This window comes from Hydra viridissima, unplaced genomic scaffold, assembly GCF_058129835.1.
Source record: "Hydra viridissima isolate aposymbiotic clone 2 unplaced genomic scaffold, HvirCarnegie_v1 scaffold_3, whole genome shotgun sequence".
Lineage (NCBI taxonomy): Eukaryota > Metazoa > Cnidaria > Hydrozoa > Anthoathecata > Hydridae > Hydra > Hydra viridissima.
In genome coordinates, this window is record NW_028324302.1 from 13,418,291 (window position 1) to 13,434,059 (window position 15,769).

General features: G+C 28.4%; 4 protein-coding genes and 1 non-coding gene across 7 annotated transcripts; all 5 read right to left on the minus strand.

The window, feature by feature from the left end:
* Window positions 1-178: 178 nt before the first annotated feature.
* Window positions 179-317, minus strand: LOC145180832 (U4 spliceosomal RNA). Its single transcript, XR_013845767.2, has one exon. It is a non-coding gene; the product is annotated as a U4 spliceosomal RNA (small nuclear RNA).
* Window positions 318-2,346: 2,029 nt separating this feature from the next.
* LOC145180572 (transmembrane anterior posterior transformation protein 1-like) lies at window positions 2,347-7,311 on the minus strand. 3 transcript variants are annotated; one of them, XR_016450537.1, is made up of 14 exons: window positions 7,177-7,311; window positions 6,796-6,926; window positions 6,185-6,306; window positions 6,009-6,049; window positions 5,812-5,927; window positions 5,589-5,724; window positions 5,326-5,423; window positions 4,915-4,984; window positions 4,539-4,619; window positions 4,024-4,136; window positions 3,786-3,845; window positions 3,606-3,711; window positions 3,417-3,493; window positions 2,347-2,681 (listed from the first exon to the last, which is right to left on the minus strand). XR_016450537.1 is itself a non-coding variant. In XM_090081155.1 (14 exons), the coding sequence occupies exons 1-14, from the start codon at window positions 7,214-7,216 to the stop codon at window positions 2,489-2,491; spliced, it is 1,347 nt and encodes a 448-aa protein (XP_089937281.1). In that variant the 5' UTR covers window positions 7,217-7,311; the 3' UTR covers window positions 2,347-2,488. The 3 variants fall into 3 exon arrangements, 1 of the variants encoding a protein (XP_089937281.1); XR_016450538.1 differs by having other exon boundaries at window positions 6,796-6,943; window positions 7,177-7,283; XM_090081155.1 differs by having other exon boundaries at window positions 3,606-3,674.
* A 326-nt stretch (window positions 7,312-7,637) lies between these two features.
* LOC145202168 (mediator of RNA polymerase II transcription subunit 16-like) lies at window positions 7,638-10,203 on the minus strand. The gene has a single exon (XM_090081154.1). The coding sequence runs from the start codon at window positions 10,131-10,133 to the stop codon at window positions 7,674-7,676; it is 2,460 nt and encodes an 819-aa protein (XP_089937280.1). The 5' UTR covers window positions 10,134-10,203; the 3' UTR covers window positions 7,638-7,673.
* A 491-nt stretch (window positions 10,204-10,694) lies between these two features.
* On the minus strand, window positions 10,695-11,678 carry LOC145180374 (neuroguidin-like). Its single transcript, XM_080055254.2, has one exon. The coding sequence runs from the start codon at window positions 11,676-11,678 to the stop codon at window positions 10,767-10,769; it is 912 nt and encodes a 303-aa protein (XP_079911380.2). The 3' UTR covers window positions 10,695-10,766.
* Window positions 10,695-13,673, minus strand: LOC145180371 (glucoside xylosyltransferase 2-like). The gene has a single exon (XM_080055247.2). It carries the CDS (start codon window positions 13,671-13,673, stop codon window positions 12,390-12,392), a length of 1,284 nt encoding a protein of 427 aa, XP_079911373.2. The 3' UTR covers window positions 10,695-12,389.
* Between the last annotated feature and the right edge of the window lie 2,096 nt (window positions 13,674-15,769).

The following is a 15,769-nucleotide window of genomic DNA, read 5'->3' on the forward strand; positions in this document are numbered from 1 at the left end:
TTTTAGTGTTAAACAGTGCTCGGAATAGAATTTTGATGAACATTGCTTAAAATTAATAGATACTTTAAAATGAAACCAAATAAGTTCTTAAGAAATCTTTTACATGAAACGACTTAATTAGGAAGTTATGATTTTTCGAAACGGCCATGGCATGGTTACTTTAATTGAAGAAAGTGGGTCCGCAAGCGGACCGTCAAAAATTGCGTGGCCGACGGTATTTCACGTCGTCCAGCGGGGTATTGGGAAAAGTTTTCAACTAGCAATAACCACGTCTCGGTTTAACCTCATTGACTATGGTAATGCCACTGCGCAAAGCTGAAGATGATGTGTATCTAAAAAATTACCATTTTTATTAAATTTTGTAACACTTGTGGTTACCTTTATCATTAAGAGGAATTAATCAAAATCAAATAATCTGTTAAAATACCGTTGCAACATTAAGAAAACAAAGCTTTTGTTTTTTGTTATTTGTTGTCCTTTAACTAAAAAGATCCTAAAAATAATTCTGTTTCAAATCGTATATTTGCGAGGAATCAAAAACGAAGGCTTTTTTCCGCAGTTCGTTATCAAATAATATTTCTGGGAATTTTCTTAGCCAAATAAATTTGCAAATAATTTGATAGTAATCTGTTCATAAATAAATGATAATAATCTTTTCCCTCCTTTTTAATTGAAGTAGTGTTAATCTGTAGTAACTTATTGAAACACTTGGTGACCGTTTTCTTTTCTTTTTATTTATTTGGAGAGCGTAATATTAAATTTGAACAAAATCTTTTTAAACATTTATTTGTAAACTTTCACTATTAAATTATGTATTTTGTAATTAATCGACTCAAATTATTACTTTAGTTTTAAAAAGACCTGTTTACTGTAGCATGCCTACCTTTTTTTTACTTCATGCAGTAAAAAAAAAAGCCATTCATGACAAAAACCTATTTAACTTTGTTCAAAAGCCATTTTAAACTATTAACCAGAGTATAAAAACGTTAAGATGACCCACTTGTGCTAATAGATCTTCCGTCGGTTTTTAATGTACTAGGTGTCCTGACTACTTCCAAATCTAAAAATTTTTTTCACATAAAAAGTGACGAAGTTGATAATGCATTAAACAGTTTTGGGAGCAAAAAAACATCAACTCATACTTTGTGAGTTTAATCAAATATACTTGATAAATATAAATATTAGAAATTTAAAATATTTGAAATTAAAAATATATAAATGTTCGATAAATAGGGGAGAAACAAATATTTCCCAAGTTTGACGGCTTAGTAACGGGAGATACTAGGCCGTCAAACTTGGGGTAAATAAACAAATATTTACCCCAAGTTTGACGGCCTAGTATCTCCCGTTAATTTTGTCGAGGAAAAGGGAAAATCATATAGTGAAGTAATATATAGTTAATCTTTAAAGTTGGATGGGCCTTCACACGTCACGCTTTAAATTTATACAAAAACAGAAGGAATTAACTTCTTGCGCATATTTTCCTTGAAAAATTTTTTTTCCGTAGAAAGATTTCCATAAAAAAACATTAGACCTTAATAAAAATTCCACTAAGAATCAAGAAGGTCAAATGCTCTCACTTAGGCTAATGTGCGTTCGTCGATGATAACAATTTACAAATAGTTTGACAGTAGACCAACAAATGTCACCTAATTATTGACATCTACCACATTTGCAAATATTTGAACGTCTTATTTTCGTCAAAATGATCGCTCCATCCTCCATATATTTTAACAGAACCCATGGGAAAAATTCTAATTTATCTTGCACAATGAAGCATCAAACTAAATCATTTATTTTAATCTTTTTTAGTATTTTTAATTGGGCGTTTAGAAACCGAATTTTTTCTTTTTGAAGCTGCTATGCACTTTTTCTTGAAATCTTGTTCATCTGAAGCTAATTTCTTATTTTTCAGTAAGATTCTTTCTATAATTGACGAAATCAGTTTTATCAGTTTGTTTTCTTTTTTACGATCTTTCCTATACTCTTATGATTTCGAGTACTTTTTCTATCAGCGACTAGCTACATTCAAATTTTCTTGCAAGATCTCTCTGCGACTGTCATCGATTTACCTTCATAGAGCGAATGATTAATTTGCTTTATATTTGTCTTTAAACTATTTCTTTTTTTTCCCCTTCACGTTATATTGCCGCAAAACAAATCAAGCTGAAGATCAAGCAACACCAATCAATCTTGGAAATATCAACATATGTAGTAAAGAAAGATTTTCAAGAATTTAAATATTGGTTCATTTTATATTTAATATTGGTTCATTTAACAATGATGACCAATGTTTAACTGTGCTGGATGTAATACTTGTTTAAATTGGCTAATTATATGTAAAGGTTTTATAATAAATAATATTTTATTTCGGTTAAAACTTACAGCAAAAAAGAAAAAAAAAATCGATAGATAAAAAAAATAGCAATTTACAAAATAAAAACAAAAACCTTTTAAAAACAAAAAAAAAAAAACGAACAATAAATTTTTAAGTATCGGGAGTGCTTGCGGCGAAAAGTTTTGTGTCGCTGTTAAAACCTCCGTGAATTTCTTGAACGCTGCTTAAGGGTACAAAGGACCAACACGGTTCAAAGATTTTTTCTTTTGTATCTTGTTCTTTAACATATTGAACTGATTTTCCAAGTATATGTATGCTGACAAGAAACTTGAGCGCACAGAGGCTATATATGATGATAAAAATAAAATAACTGTAACATAAAAATATAAAACCACATGTAAAATAAAGGCGCCCGTTTCGTAAAAATACCATAGTGAATTGCAGCAGTCTGTGGAGTTTAAAATTAATTTTTTAAACTTTATTCCATGCATTGACATCCGTGTTTGGAACTTTTTGGCGCTGCATTTTATTTCCCAAGCATTAAGAGACTTTAAATTTAGATTTTATGACAAATATACATTTTCACATTGACATCAGTTTTACCAGAACTGATGTCAATGTGAAGATATTCGTAATAAAATTAGCTTTTAAAGTATTTTTCTTGATACAATACCAAAACTTACTATCTATTATGGATCTACCATGGATCTATCATTGAATGTCTATCATGGATGATATCCAAACACATTAAGACAAGCATGCATAAGATAGTAATGAGCAAATAGGGTTCCGTCTCTATCCTTACCTTTAACATTTTAGCTATTCAAATAAAAAAATGCAAAAATTTTTTGCAAGAATTCTAAAAATTATTAGTAAATTCCGATATTCCTGACCTAAAACTATTTCCCTGATTTCCAATTCGATGGATGTATTATGTATTATGATAAACACGGTTGATGACGTTTGAATTAAAGTTGACTCAAATCGTAATACTTCGAATAGTTCAAATTAAGAATTAAAATTTGTTGTTAAAGGATCAAGAATTTTGTCGTAATATAAATTATACACATAGACTTACCACATGTAAAATAAAACAGCAAAAAGAACTCCAGACCAATTTGACAATTTAATGCACTGGGAGCATATTCGAATTAACTAAATTTGAAAAAGATCTTTTCAAGGATTACGAGATAATATTGTACTTTTCATTATTTAGATTGATACTAGAAACTGAGTTGAAAAAAGACAATTATCAATTAACACTTACAAGAACTGCCATCGGAAGAACAGTAAATCCCATTCGACGAGAAACTTGATCAGTATGACCGCTGAACACCTAATGTGTAGGTTTAGTCAAATTACATCTTAAATGCCTAATAAATAAGCAGACCATTATTCAAACGAACTTAGCATCAAAGTTTTGTATAAAACCTAATTTAATACTTACGGTGTCACAGTTGTTGAAGAGAAGATTTTTAGCAAGAAAAGCACGATATGTCAAATAAACCTGTAAGCCGAATAAACCAAAAATATGTAAAACATAAAACTAAAGTACTTGTCCATATTGTAAAAGAATTTTAATCTGTAAGAATTAACCAAGTCATTACCAGTCTCTTTCTAGAAAGTGTTTAAATTTAGGTAAAAAAACAAACAAACAAACAAAAAAAACAAATTTAACAACCTACCTCAGGTTGTATATCGTTGAATTTGGTAATAAAAGCATGCTTGAACCAGTCCACTAAAAACTCAGACCCAATCACAACAACTGCAAATGGTGCAAAGGATGAACATGCATATTCTGCAAAATAAAATAAGGGGTCATTCAAATATGACATCCAAAAGTCTAGGTGTAATGTTTGGCTAAAAATTGGACAAAAGAAGGAATGATGGGTAAAGAGAATGTTAAATCCTCATAATTTTACAAATTAAAGAAAGAAAAGGATGTCTAAAGAAGTGAGCTCAGAGGAGTTATAGATAGTAATTAGAGAGGAAAAAAGAGATAAAAATATTACATTTTTTTAACATTACATTATTATTTAAAAAATCTAAAAGAAATTATCTTTTAAAATTCAAAAAAATTTAGTAAAAAAATTTTTGGCTGAAAAAACAGATTGAAAATAACATAGACTCTAAACTATTAGACGGTGCAAAAAAAAAAAAAAAAAAAAAGGCACTAAAATCTATTACAATAACAATTTACCCAAATTCCAATCATACTCTGTAAGATTTCTCATAGCAACCACTAGCAAAAGAATGACATAATGGAATCTCTCACGAGCATCTAAAAAGTGCTCACATTTCAAATTGCAGTTAAAATTTTACAAATAAAAAATCAAAGCTAAGTTTAAACACAAGTATAATGCTATCATGAAAATTTAAATTAATTTCATTAAAGTTATTCAATAAAATTATAATTATTAATAATAATTATTCAGTAAAAAAAAAATTCTTCAAAAAAACATTCAAAATAAAATTTTTCAATAAAGAAAAATTATTTAATAAAACCTATTTTATAAATATAAACTTAATTAAAAATTTGCAGAATACAAACCATGACATTAATAAATTTATCCTACCACTACACGAGATCTGGAACAAGTTATTCTTTTCAAACCTTTTGAAAACACTTGATTTGATTTCAATAAACTATATAGATAAGAGAAAAATATGGAAACAAACAGAAAACTCCACAAAATACTTTTTTAAAAATAGCTCTTCTGGTACTCTAAACTAGTGTACAGAGTATTCCAGGTCTTTTAAAAAAGAGCTTAAAACCGAATAAAAATATGATTCAAAATAAGAGGCTTGTGTGACTAAAACTCCAAGTTTTAGTTACACAAACCTTAAAGAAAACAAAAAAAATATTACTGCAAAAAAACGTTAGTGAGTTATTATTTGAAAGTTTAAATTTTGTTTCAATGTCCTCAAAAATGCTTAAAGTTAGTTAAAAACTGGCATATACTTTTAAGTTATTATTTTTAAATCACCTGATTTGAAATCATAATTGTCAGTAAGGCTTTATTAAAAGAATTCAATGCCACATTTAACACAATGGCTTGTAGAAGGTTTAAAATTGTATGAATTGCTGTTAAAGTTAAGTAAAATCTGAGGGATAATACTTTTGTGAGGTAAAAATGAACTTTAAAATATTTAAAAGTAAAACTTTAAAAATGTAACAAAAAAGCAGACATAAATGATTTCACAACTTTTTTTTACCACCACAATGATATGAAATTTTCTGAAAAGATACAAACATAAATAAAAGACAGCAAGAAGTCAGGAATAATCCCAACATGTTCACGCTTTCGCCCACGAGGTTCTGCAACTGTCCAATACAAGGCATCTAAAACATCTTGACCAAAAGATGCTAATAACTTATCAGCCATCTGTATGAAAAAAAAACAACAAAAAAACAAAAAAATATTTAAAAAATTACTTGTATCAAAAATTAGACAAATTTAATGCTATCTTACATCAAGCATGTTGTAAACAACATAAAGTTTAATTATAGATTGCACTCGAACCACATGGTAGATAACAGATGTATCAACGTAAAGCATCAGTATGGAAACCAGAATCAAAATGAGACCTTCAAAATATTTACAAAAATATTAATTTTGTATAAAGAGAATAAAACAAAAGAAAAGGAAAAAAAAAATCAAAACTAAACCTTTCATAAGATCAATCTTTTGAACTGGCTCAAGCAGGTTTCTATAAATGAAAATATCAAACCATAAGGAAAATACTATACCAACTTAAAAGAGACCAAACAAAAATCCAATTAAGACTTGAACAAGGCAAAAAGAAAGCATCAAATTTATTATTAATAAATATAGAATAACTCACCCTCTGTAACAAAATAACAAACGCTTCACAGCAGAAAATAGTGCAACAAGAATCCGAATAGGAAGAAATGTAAAAACGAACAGAAACACATCAAAGCACAGAAGGAAACCAAACAAAAGGAACTAAAGAAAATATTTACATAAAATATAAATTCCTAATTACTTTTGAAATTGCATTCTATAAAAAAAAAGGTTGTTGATCATTTAAATGTTTATATCATAAAAAGTGTGAAATATTCCTTATATTTGAAGAAAACAAAGAGATTTATACAAATCGTAAAAAATATTTTGATTGCAAAATATTTTACTTTGATTGCAAAGTTAATTATACATTTTATTTATAAATTTATATAAAGTTGAAATATACTGATGGAATAAATGCAACATAAGTCAATTGTTAGTTGTTTTTTTTTAGTTAGTTTTTTTTTGTTAGTTGTTGGCAGTTTTCAATTTCTAGACTAAGTCCAGATTATTGTCAAATAAAAAACATGTGTTTTGAAAATTATAGATTCAATCCACAAATCTTTTGTTATTACAGTTTATACAATAATTTTCAGTAAAAATAAGTCCAATCATTTTATATTTAAATATTTTTAACTTTAACTTTCTTACCTTTTCAAGCTCTTTTGGAGTTTTAACAAATGTATAGACACGCTTTCGACGCTCTTTCAACTTCTTTTCATTATGTTGAAACAGGTAGTCTCTTTTCAGTTCATCATGAAGATATGTGAAGAATGACACCTCTAACAAATTCCATAAACTATTTATGTTACAAAAAGTGGATCTGAATAAAATTATTTCTCTCTCTCTCTCTCTCTCTTTCTATATATATATATATATATATATATATATATATATATATATATATATATATATATATATATATATATATATATATATATATATATATATATATATATATATATATATATATATATATATATATATATATTTACATTTACATGTATGTATGCATATATATGTTTTACTAACTAGGTTTGGGCAGAGTAATCTTTTTTGTTTCTGCGGACATATGTTGATCTTTTGAAGAATCCTTTGAAGAATCACTTAATTATCTTTACAAGTTATGTAATTGTTCTATAAAAAAAACTTTTTTAAATGATGAACTGAAAATTCAAAAAAATTTATTTGAGGAACTTTAAAATAAATAGTTCGAGAACTGAAAACTTAATTGTTTACATAAAAGTGACAAAATTCAACAAAATATTTTTATAACAAAGGTAAATGTAAAAAAAAATTATCCATGAAAAAAAATGAGTAGGTCAAAAAAAAAGAAAAGACTTATTTAAAATGTCATAGACAAATTTAAAAATATTCATTTAACATAAAATCAGTCCCTCTAATTCTTGAACAAAATTTATTTTACAAAAATTTTTTAAAAGAACAAAAAAAAATCTAAATTATAAATATATTATAAAATAAAGTTAAAATGCTTTTAAAAAACGCATCAATTTATCTAAATAAATAAATCAATCACTCCAGTTGATTAACTTCCAATATCCTCCACAAAAGCAATTTTTTTTCCAAGCAGCATTCCAGTTTATATTGCAAATACGACTTGAATTGGAAATTAGTATTGAAATGCAGCCACACATGCAACATTGTTTTACAACCTCACCATGTATTAGTGAAGATGGGGTGAAATTAATGCCATCATATATCTGACGCAAGCCACCTGCTACTGTTGATATTCCAACATATAATGGATTTTGAAATGATTTCTGCTTAGCAAGAAACCATTGTTGATTAGTACTAGCTTCATACTCTTCAATTTTAAGTTGCGATGATGAGGAATATGATATTTGCTCTAAAACTCCATTGCTTGGATTAACTAAGGGTATATCTAAATACATCATCGGAAGGCTGTTAAATGGTAGATCACTCATTACAATATCTACATTTGTATCCCCTTCACAGAGTTGCTGCAGTTTAGTGGAGAGCTTGAACAACTGTGAAACAACATCAAGAGAGCTTGCCATAGCAATAAAAATAGCATGGATATGTAGTACATTGGGATGCTTTTGATACATCACATAAAATAAAAATAAAAGCTTGCGCAAGCATACAAATGTGGCTGGATCTAGATATGATACAATGGTTTTCCAATTTGAAATACTTTGATTCTTAGATAAGATTAAACGAACAAAATGAACTCCATAATCAACTACCCATTGAATAAGAGGTCGATGAACAGGATCAATTAGTAAACTTAAATTGATATCTTTTAAATCAAGAAGTTGAAAAAATTTATGAATATCACCATCTTTAGTCGATGCACATATTTTTTCAATAGAATCCATCAATAATTGATCTTTACCACTCTTTAGTAGGAATGAAACATAGGTATAAATAGACGATATAATTAAAGAATATGTAGATTCTAAGACAGAGCAGTAATCTTTCTTGACCAAATAAATAAGTACTTGCAATTGATGAAACAAAGGACCAGTCAAAAGTTGCCTTACATAGCTATCACCATCTTTCATTGCCTCTACAAAACATTGTCGAACTTGATCAATCAAATGTTTTTCAAGTATAGAAAGAGACAAAATTAAAGACCAGGGAGTAAATGATTCTAATAAACTGTACTGTAGCATAGTAACTATATGCTTAACTTTAAGCTTGTCATTAATTGTCATAATTTTATCAGAATTTGAAAATTGTGGGACAATGTATAATATTCCATTACCTTCTTTAGTAAATACAAACAAACCATGTTGACATGGAGAGAGAACAGTAGCAACAATCTCAGTGTTTAAATCTAAAAGTTGGCTGGAATACATAATCCTTGAACAATCATAAATTGAATGAAATTGCAGTGAGCTAAAATCTGTTAATAGAAACATAGGCATGAACACAAGTTCATTATTACTTTTACCTACAAAGTTTATATCAGTTATAAGTCTCAAAGTTTTTGATTGTGGAAATCTAACAGTTTGTAAACATACACATGAGTCAGCAGATGTTGGCGTTTGTTGTGGCTGGCTAGGAAAACGAGGATGAAGTTTAACAGGTTCTTTTTTGACTTCAAACAACTGAATTAAACTGCCATTACTAATTTGCTGTAAATTTACAAGAACTTTATCAGTACCACTGACAGATAGACATCGAAAGCAGATAATATCAAAACTCCCTGATTGCAACTGAGGCACAAGACAAGGCCACACTTCTGTATTGAAACTGATTTCACTGCTTGATTTAATATTTAAAGTAACAGTAAACAACTCAATTATAGCAGGGTCAGTATGAGCAGCAATAAACAATTTGCCATTAGCATTTAAAATCATATCTGCTGAATGTACATATGATTTGTACAACACAAGTTTTGATTTATGAATAATAGGAGGCTCACGAATGTCTTCTTGCATTATCACTACATTAAGAACACCTGTGGAGGTTATAGCAGCAAGTCCAATCTCATTATTTTCCAAACCAATTCCTGAATTTTGAGAAAACTTTTTAAACAAATCTTTAAGAAATATTTTTTCTGAATCCCAATTAAAAGTATTCCTGTTGTTAATAATAAGTAGCTTCATAACCATATCTCCACTACCTAAGTTAAATTCACAAATACATTCCCAAGAATTCATAAAGTTACTAAGCCCTTCATTTGACCATATTTTACAAACAGCATCCAGATCAACAGTAATAAATTTGGATGTTCCCTTCACCCATTCAATATGTTCAATATAATTTTGATGATTTGTTTTTAATGAAATAACATCACTAGGTGTGTTAGGATTGAATATATACACAGAATCTGCACATCTTCCACTTGTTTTACAGTATGTATTTGGAGCATATAGTATCCAGTTTGCAGATGACCAACTACATTTTACATTACTAGATGTTGTTTGCTCAGAAGCATCCAAAAATAACTTCAGTTTATAAACTGGTAGCATTATTCTTAAGTATAAAAACATCAACATTTAAAGCACAAAAACATAAAACCTTAATAGAATTATATTCTCTTATAATCTAACTCTCATAATAAACAGCCATTTAAAAGTTTTATATTCTATTTATCCAGTATCATTTCATTTAACTTAAATAATCCTAATCTCTCACACATCAATCAAAAAACAATCACATAGTGACATTATCAGAGGTTATGGTATATAATTAAATATGCAATATACTTAAAGCATATAAAAGCATTATAAAACTTATCACACATCCATGAGCTTAACAAAAAGCAATTTAAATTGCTAAATAAGGGTTTCAAAAATTTTAAACCTGTGATAACAGTTAGATTATTATTTTATAAGCCTATCTAATGAACCTATTTTATGAAAAAATATTCTTTCAAAACTTCTTAAGTTTTTTGCAGAAAGTTCTTATTATAATTATTGAACTGATTCAAAGCTACCAAAGTTGTAAAGCAAATAAAATAAAAACATTGCTTACAGAATGATTGCCATAAGTTTGAACAAGCATTAATAGACACTTTTTGGGGAGTATTAGAGAGTTAAAGAAAATAAATATCAGTATTTATCAACTTCACCCATTGAAATTTTTTGAATGCTACACAAATAAATTCTCATTAAACTTTTTCATTTTTTTCATTTTCTTCTTTTCTGCATGCGTTTTTTGAACTTCTTCTGAAACTTTCCTTTTTTCTTTTTTGGCTGATATCTTTCTTCTCCTGCACTACTCTCATCATCATCTTCAAGCCCATGAAATGAACCAATTTTTACAACTTCATCAAGGTCATTTAATGCTTTACGATTCTTTTTATCTTTTTTAGTCAATGTTAGTCTTCGCAAATTGTCTTCTTCAAAGCGTTCACGCTCATCTTCTTTTTCTTGCATTCTTGTTCGCTTGCCATTTCTCTTACTACATATTTCTTCTGGTGCCTCACTATATTCATTTCTCAAATCTTCAAGTAAACTTTTACTCAAAAGCTGTTTTTTGGATCTCTGAAGCTTCTTTTCTTTCTTTGAAAGTTGATCATCTTCTTCATAGGGTACAGCAGTCACTTTAGGTGGAACATAAACTTGTTGTGCACTTTCTTGTTCTGTAATGACCTCTCCATCACTATTATCACTATCTTCTTTCGTAATCAAATCATCAACATTTGGTTTAAAATTTAAAGGATGAACTTCTCCCTTACTTGACTCAATGAATGCCATTTTAATAAGTTTATCGATTTGATAAGTTAATTTTTTGTCGATGGGGCGAATTTTCTCAAGAATTGTTCTTGTATGAACTAATCGGTCCACACAAGAATAATCAGCTAAAGATTTACCATCTATCTTAATTAACATTAAATGAGTAATATCAATTAAATACTGAAGAAAAAGATGGCATTTCATCTCAAGAAAGCTTAACCCATCATCTCGAGATATCTCAGCAAATTTTTCAAGAAGACTATTAACATGTGCTGTGGAATCTTTAATCTGAGTATTCAAAGATGTCAGTAATGAAACAAATTCTGGTAATTCACTTTCCACCAAATTTTTTGTACAAATCATGCTGCAAATAATATTATAAAGTTTAAATAAGAGGGATAAAAAAAAATAGTTAAACAATAAGTGAATGTAATTAAGCTTTAATTACAAATCAAGCAAGATTCCAAGAGGTATGTAGAAAAATTCTAAGAGGTATAAAAATGTTATAAAAAGTATTGCAACTGCAACTGCAATTTATAGCAACAAAGGTTGTCTTAGCACAAAACATAAAAATGTTGCATAAATCCATTTAAAATTGAAAACATTTCTAAAAGTAATTCATTGTTAAAAAACATATATAGTCTGACAAACTTAAATTTCATGACAGGAAATAATTACTAAAATATTAGTTACTAAAGAAATAATTAGTAAAGAAATAACTAAATAAATATTTACTAAGAAGAATCTGCTTGATAGATCCTTCTCATATATCTATATACAAGAAAGATCTATCAGGTAGGATTGATTAAATTTATTTTTCCTGCATAACTTGTTGATACTTAAACTTATCTACAATATAAAAGTACATTTCCATTCATTTCTAAATTATAAATTTTTAATCAACTATTTGATTGAAAATGTATATATTAGATTAGAAAGCACAGAGTTCAGTTTTAACCATGCATATTAAAAACATTTTCAAATAAAACAATTAAAGTTATGCTAATTAAACAATTAAAAGAAAGAAATTTTTGTCTTAAGTAGCTTAATTAGTATATATATTAGCCTTTATTTTCATACAGGTCCATCGCCACAGTTTAAATGATTTACTGTTGTATTGAGCAACAACTGTGTGCAAGAACTACTGGAATGTTTTGAGTTTAGTTTTTTATGAATAGCTTGAACCACATCTCGCTGAAAATCACCTTTAGAAAATTTAAATTTCTGAAATGCTTCAAAGACTTCATAAAAGTCTGATTGGATATGTTGTTTTAGAAAAACACTACGGCTCCCATGAAGAATTGAAACTCCATTATCAAATGCATCTTCACAAACATTGCCATATAGACAATGATCAGGTCGATAGTTCCATGAGCAAGGTAGCAAGTATACCTTATATGGGTACAGTCCAAAATATATGTTTATTATATCTTGGTCACCCCATGTTAAGTAATCTTTATTCATCTTATAAATATCTACAACATATTTTTCCCAATTTAAATTCCTCATGCGAGTTAAATTCATAAGCATAACTCCAGAATTTAAGCCATAAGGTTTAAAGTATGAATGTCGAGTCTTTTCATTATACCAGCAATGTGATTTAGTTTCACACTCTTGAGCTAGTCCAACGATTTGTCTTTGGTTCATTTGACCAATCATCTTCCACAATTCCTCTATAGGTTTAAACAATAAAACATCAGTATCAATATAAATAACTGAGTCTACATCAACTAAAATACCAGGTAAGAATAATCGCTGAGTTGCACAATGTTTAAATAATTTCACCCAATTCACTTTATTTGCATATGATGGATAAATAATTTTGTGTATAGAATACATCATCCATCGATTGGACCATGCTGGCCATGTTTTTAACTGGCTTTCAAATCTTTTATAATCATCGCTAAAAATATGGAAATAAAGATTATAGTTAGTAGTTAGAGTTATTGACATCATGGCCACCAATGCTTCCTGAACTTTTACTTTTCCACATGCAACTATTGCTATATGAATATACTCTTGGTACTTTGGTAATTTTAATTGAGTAAAGCATTTTGACATGTTTTCATGATTAACAATTTTCAGATTTTCTGTCTCATCTTCTCTACCACGGCGTTTCTTAACTTCCCCATCACCAAACATATTACGAAGTTTCTGTAATGGCTCAGGGAGTTCAAAACTGTGGTTCAATAGTTTATAATAAACAAATAGCCAAACAACTGTAATAACTGACAAAACAAACAGCATATAAAGACGTCGCCTGCTGCCATCACATAAGCATGATTTCTTTTTAACAGTAGTTATTTCTGGACAACATTCTGTAATTTGCTGAGAATCAGCTTTCATTTTTCGTTTCATGTCATTTTTTCATAAGACTTAAATTATTAAATAACTTAAATATACATTAAATATATACTACAATATAATTCAAATATATAAATATAAGTAAATTACAACATCAAAATATAAATCTTTTAGAAAACTACTTATTTCAATATATATGTTAAAAAAAAAAATCTGATGATCAGCTAAGCTAAATTTTCTTCTTAATACTTATTTTTTAACTTCTTAAGATAATTAAACTAAAAAATTTAGAAAAACACAACTCGAAATTGCCTACCTTAAAGTATTATTGCAAAGGTACCTAGCATAGACTCTCTTTAAAATAAAAAATATCCTATGGTTCACATACCTGTATTGATTAAACCATTCATTTTATATGAAGCAACAATATGTGTATATAGTATGGACATTCCCTGTTGTGTTCTCTTGACAGTGTCCATATTACCTTTTATGTAGCTTTATTGTGTAGCATACAACATTTTGTGTAGCAAATACATTTATTGTAGCTAAGTAAGATATATGAAATAGAATTGTCAATAATCACTTACGATGTGGAAATCGACCTATGTGGATTGTTCTTTTTGGCAATACAGCAATTTATTGGTTTAAAAACCAATTAAGTTGATTTGTATCATAACTTGCAAAAAAGAGATAGTTTAGATGCTTTTAGATTACTTCAAAAAATGAGTAAGCAATTTTCTCATATTTTGAAGGAAATTTAACCACAGAATAAACCAAAACCTAATGCGAAATTGCGAAGAACACAACAATTTTATTATCTAGATGACATTATATGCATACTTTTAAAACTGAAGGCATATGCTTTTAAATGAAATACCTAAATAAAAAAAAGAACTTGTAATAAGTTTTGTGATGAGATCAGTTGTTCTAAAAGGTACCCTCACTATATTCCTTTACCTTATACTTCTATGAGTTTTAAAAACTTACTTATAACAAAATTTCTAATTGTTTTTAAAGTAGGCACTGGTAGGATTGGTAGGAACCCAAAAGTATCAGAACTTATATCTGGCCTAGATACTAAATGATATACCTAAGCTACATTAAAAGCATTTTATTGCTTATTAAAATTACTAATAAACTATACCTTGCTACCTAAAGCAGGTAAGATAGTACTGACTCTTCCAAAAAGATAGTTGCATTGTAATAAAGTTATGTAAAGCTACGAGATGGTACATCTAATTATCTTTAAAATTTGCTTTTTTTAATAAACTCCAGATTTGTTAGAATCCCGCTATGCAAGCCAGGATATTATGAGTTACCTAGGATAAGGATTAATAAAAAAATTTGTATAGGCAGCAGGTAGTAGAAATATTTTATCTTGTAGGCATTAAAACCTACTAATACACCTCAATACTCTTCTATAATTTTGACGTTAAATTATAATCATGATTATTAATGAAACAGTCAGTTGTTACAATTAGAAAACATATTTAGAATATTACTTTGACAAATGCAATAAAATATTTCGATTTGCTTTTGCAAATTAGTCTTAATTTGTCCACATTAAATTTTACAACCATAATTCCATTGGGTCCGTGTGCACTAACGATAAGTGGTTTAAAATTATGGTTATTTTTAATTTACAGGTAGACAGTCGGAGTGCACTGTTATCATGAAATCCAATATTGCCAACCTAGCTGACCCAAGAATGCCACTTATATGGGGTGATAGTGTACACATACCAGTGTCACCTTGTGCAAATTTTAAAATCTTTTAGGTACGTCTGCGGGAAAAAAATGACTTTGAAGTTACAAAAATGGAAAAAACTTACCTTCTTTTTTGACATAGCAAAACTGCTAAAAAAACCATACCATTAGTCATAGACCAATAAAATTTGGTGGCAATGCAGCCTATGCCAATACCAAGATTTGGGTAAAGTTTTATCCCAATCCCTGCAGTATAACAAAAGTTAGGGTAGTTTTAGTGTTGATTTTTTGTTGATTTTTTCACTTACAGTGCAAAACTTTTCTGATTATGGCCTATTACAAGCCCCCAGGCCATAATGTGGGTAACACATGTGCTCTAGTTGAATATACCAACAACATTATAAATTAAGGATTTTCATGTTCTTACCAAAGTTTTTGGTCTAG